Genomic DNA, 3,328 nt, shown 5'->3' on the forward strand with positions numbered 1-3,328 from the left:
TGCTAAATATTTACACTTATAACAAGACCCATGGTGCCCTGATCCTTGATCAAAGAAGCTTAATTTTGCTATGAACAGTTAAAGCCAAGATTCACAGCTCATCAAGAAACTACAAGTTGTTGTTAAGTCTTCAGTTTTAAAAAGGGTACCCATAACACTGCTTAGAAAGTTCAAGAAACACTGTGAAAGAGGTAGTAGAAGGAATGGAAGAGCCAAGAAATAAGGAAGAGGAGGATCCTGAAGTGTTGTCTTAAAAGCATGAAAAGGTCACAGTGTTTGTGAACTCATAGCATTTACTATTGCTTGCACGAGGTCTGCCCAAGACTGAGCCTGTAAATATTCATAGAATCAGGAGGGTCTCATGAAGGTTGAAACCTCCCATTGCTGGTATTGATAGTAGGGGGCTCCAAGGGGAGGGACATTCATTGTCTTCGGTGTCATGGTCACTGTTTGAATTGCCCATGTTCAAATAGATAGCTCCACATGCATGCCCACACAGAGGTCCTGGATAAACTCATTATGTCCAAACAAGAAGACATGGATGTGGGTGGACACTTCTTCACTAAAGAGAACTTTGTTAGGAATGGGAAGAAGAAAAGCCAAGGGTGGGCATGTAGTGAGTGTTACCAGACATATTATATGTATGCATAAAACTTTTAATGAATAAATACATAAAAAAGCAGAAAATATTTTTCATTTTTGTATTTTTTAAAATATAATTCTAATTTTTATGTATTCCAGAAAGGTTTTGTGCTGAGTTCAAGAAAGATTTCAAATATGAACTGTGCAACAAGCTATTACTTTATTATAGTCTCTTAATTGCCTACAGCAGTGGTTCTCAATATTCACTCTGGGTAGCAGTCAGCTGGTGATTTTTTGCACTGCAGATTTTCTTTCTGTGTCTAGGGGTGATATTGTGCATTCTCTTAGGTCATTCTGATGATGCTTAGTCACAGTTCTCACACTTAAAAGGAGTAAGTCATGTGAACATTCACCATAAAGATGCTTGTAATTTGCTTCATCCATCACCTTACCATCTCTTTTGTTCCTAAACTGCACTAGAAAAATAAAAACCATAAAGCTTCTTAATATACAATGAAAAAAATCATAAAAAATAATGCAAAGCCTGCAGTCCCTTTTTATCTATTTCAAAATAAAATTGGTTCTTTTCCTTTTTTCATGAACAGGGAATGTACTATGTTGAGTGAAATCATGAGTTTCCTTCTTCAGTATCCTCAGAGGCTAATATTGTGGGTGTGTAGCACTTAAATTAATTTTACTGAACTCTTATCCACTTGAACATGTATAAAAATCTAATGGTTTAAGAACTTGTTAAATATTTCATTCTTATGTTATCTCATTAAGCCTTTTACAATATTTTATTCATGGTACTCTTGCTAATATTTTAAGTTCTATTCATTTTATTTATATCTATTTCTTTATAGTTTCACATTGTCAAAAAATTTTATTTATCTAATCTTTTTCTGGTAAGATTCTACAGCTATGCCTATGTTAACAAATAATTGTAAAAGCTAAAAATAGTGTCTGGTTCACCATATGTGTTTAATAAATGATTATTAAATGTATTTTGATGTACTTTTATTTAGTTTCCAGAAGACTTTCAGAATGAAAAACACTGCTTCATTTAACACAGATTTTATGACTAGTTTTCTTATCCAGGTATAAGATTTTAAAATATTCATTGTTTGGAATAAACCAATTGTGAACAGCTTATTGGCAAAAAAAACCCTTTAAATATTCACTCCATTTATCTCCGTGGTATTGTATTAAATATCATAAATAGAACAGTTATAAATAACTTTTAGTATAATTCAACACAAAACATAAAATATGCAGAGGTGGGTATATCAGAATTCCATTTCTTAATTTCAAATACTTACCATGAGCAAATGAGTCTGAGACATCCCTCTAAACAGAATTTAATTGTTGCCTTCTCAAAACTCATGCATGTTTCTGTTTAATAGAAATCTCTTTTTCGCTACAAATTTCTGGAAAGCTTTCATTACATCTTTGTTCCTCAGGGTATATATGAGAGGGTTGACTAATGGGGTGATCACACAGTAGAACACTGAAACAACTTTGCCAATTGTGAAATTGTACTTGGCAGGAGGGCGGACATAGGCAAAGATTATGGTGCCATAGTAGATAGTAACTACTGTGAGGTGGGAGGCACAGGTTGAGAATGTTTTCTTCCTAGCTTCCTGGGAAGACAGCTTAATTATTGTGACCACAATGTTGCCATAGGAGCTCATTGTGAGAAGGAAAGAACTGAGAATCACCACAGAGCTGCAGGTGTAACCCAAGGCCTCCACCAAGAATGTATCTGAACAAGAGAGTTTAAAGATAGGGTCAGAGTCACAGAAGAAATGGTTGATTTTTTGTGGGCCACAAAAGTTCAACTGAGAGATGAGTATGGTGGGTAGCAGAGGGGCAATGAAGCCCCCAATCCAAGAGCCCGCTGAAAACCTCCTGCAAATCTGAACACTCATGAGAAGCGAGTAGTGTAGAGGACGGCATACAGCCACGTGCCGGTCATAAGCCATCACTGCCAGCAAGATACATTCAGTGGCTCCCAGGGAGAAGAAGAAGTAGTACTGAGCAATACAGCCCGCAACAGGAATGGTGACAACTTTTGTGATACATGTGGCCAGCAGCTTAGGTACTGTGGCCGTAGTGTACCAGATCTCCAGGAAGGACAGGTTTCCTAAGAAAATGTACATGGGGGTTTGCAGTGTGGAATCCATCAGAATAAGGAAAATTATGAGGGTGTTTCCCATGAAAGACAGCAAATACACAGTGAGAAATATCACAAATAATGCAAGCTGCAGTTCAGAGGAGCCTGGAAATCCAAGAAAAATAAACTCTGTCACCACTGTTTGATTTGTTACATCCATATTTCTTCTTCTCTGCCCTCGTAGGAATCAACAGCACTCAGGTGATAGTTGGTGAGTGAGAATCAGGACTGTAATGTATTATTCATTTCTGCCAAAGACTCTAAGTGATCCCTAGCAACCAGAGAAAACCTGTTGAAAACAAAACTGAAAATTTCACATATAATATAAATTTATTATCTAGTTTCATATTAAAAATAAATCTCTAATGTAAATATTCTATCTACCTGTTCCAAATGAAAACCAAAGTAGATAGGCTGCACACCCACTGTTCTATCACTCAGGTAGTAGGGCATGGATGGAACACTGACAACTTGATTTAAAGACCAAGGAAGAACATGGCACATGACACTGAGGACTTCATTTTCTAATGTGCAGATACAAAAAACAATAGTTGATGCAGTCGCTAGTAGAGG

At 36.4% G+C, this 3,328-nt stretch overlaps 1 protein-coding gene across 1 annotated transcript; it reads right to left on the reverse strand.

Annotated features, from left to right (window-relative positions):
- Positions 1-1,907: 1,907 nt before the first annotated feature.
- Positions 1,908-2,915, reverse strand: LOC102915026 (olfactory receptor 6F1-like). Its single transcript, XM_006996527.3, has one exon. The coding sequence runs from the start codon at positions 2,913-2,915 to the stop codon at positions 1,956-1,958; it is 960 nt and encodes a 319-aa protein (XP_006996589.1). The 3' UTR covers positions 1,908-1,955.
- Between the last annotated feature and the right edge of the window lie 413 nt (positions 2,916-3,328).

The sequence above is a fragment of the Peromyscus maniculatus genome, chromosome 1 (genome assembly GCF_049852395.1).
Source record: "Peromyscus maniculatus bairdii isolate BWxNUB_F1_BW_parent chromosome 1, HU_Pman_BW_mat_3.1, whole genome shotgun sequence".
Lineage (NCBI taxonomy): Eukaryota > Metazoa > Chordata > Mammalia > Rodentia > Cricetidae > Peromyscus > Peromyscus maniculatus.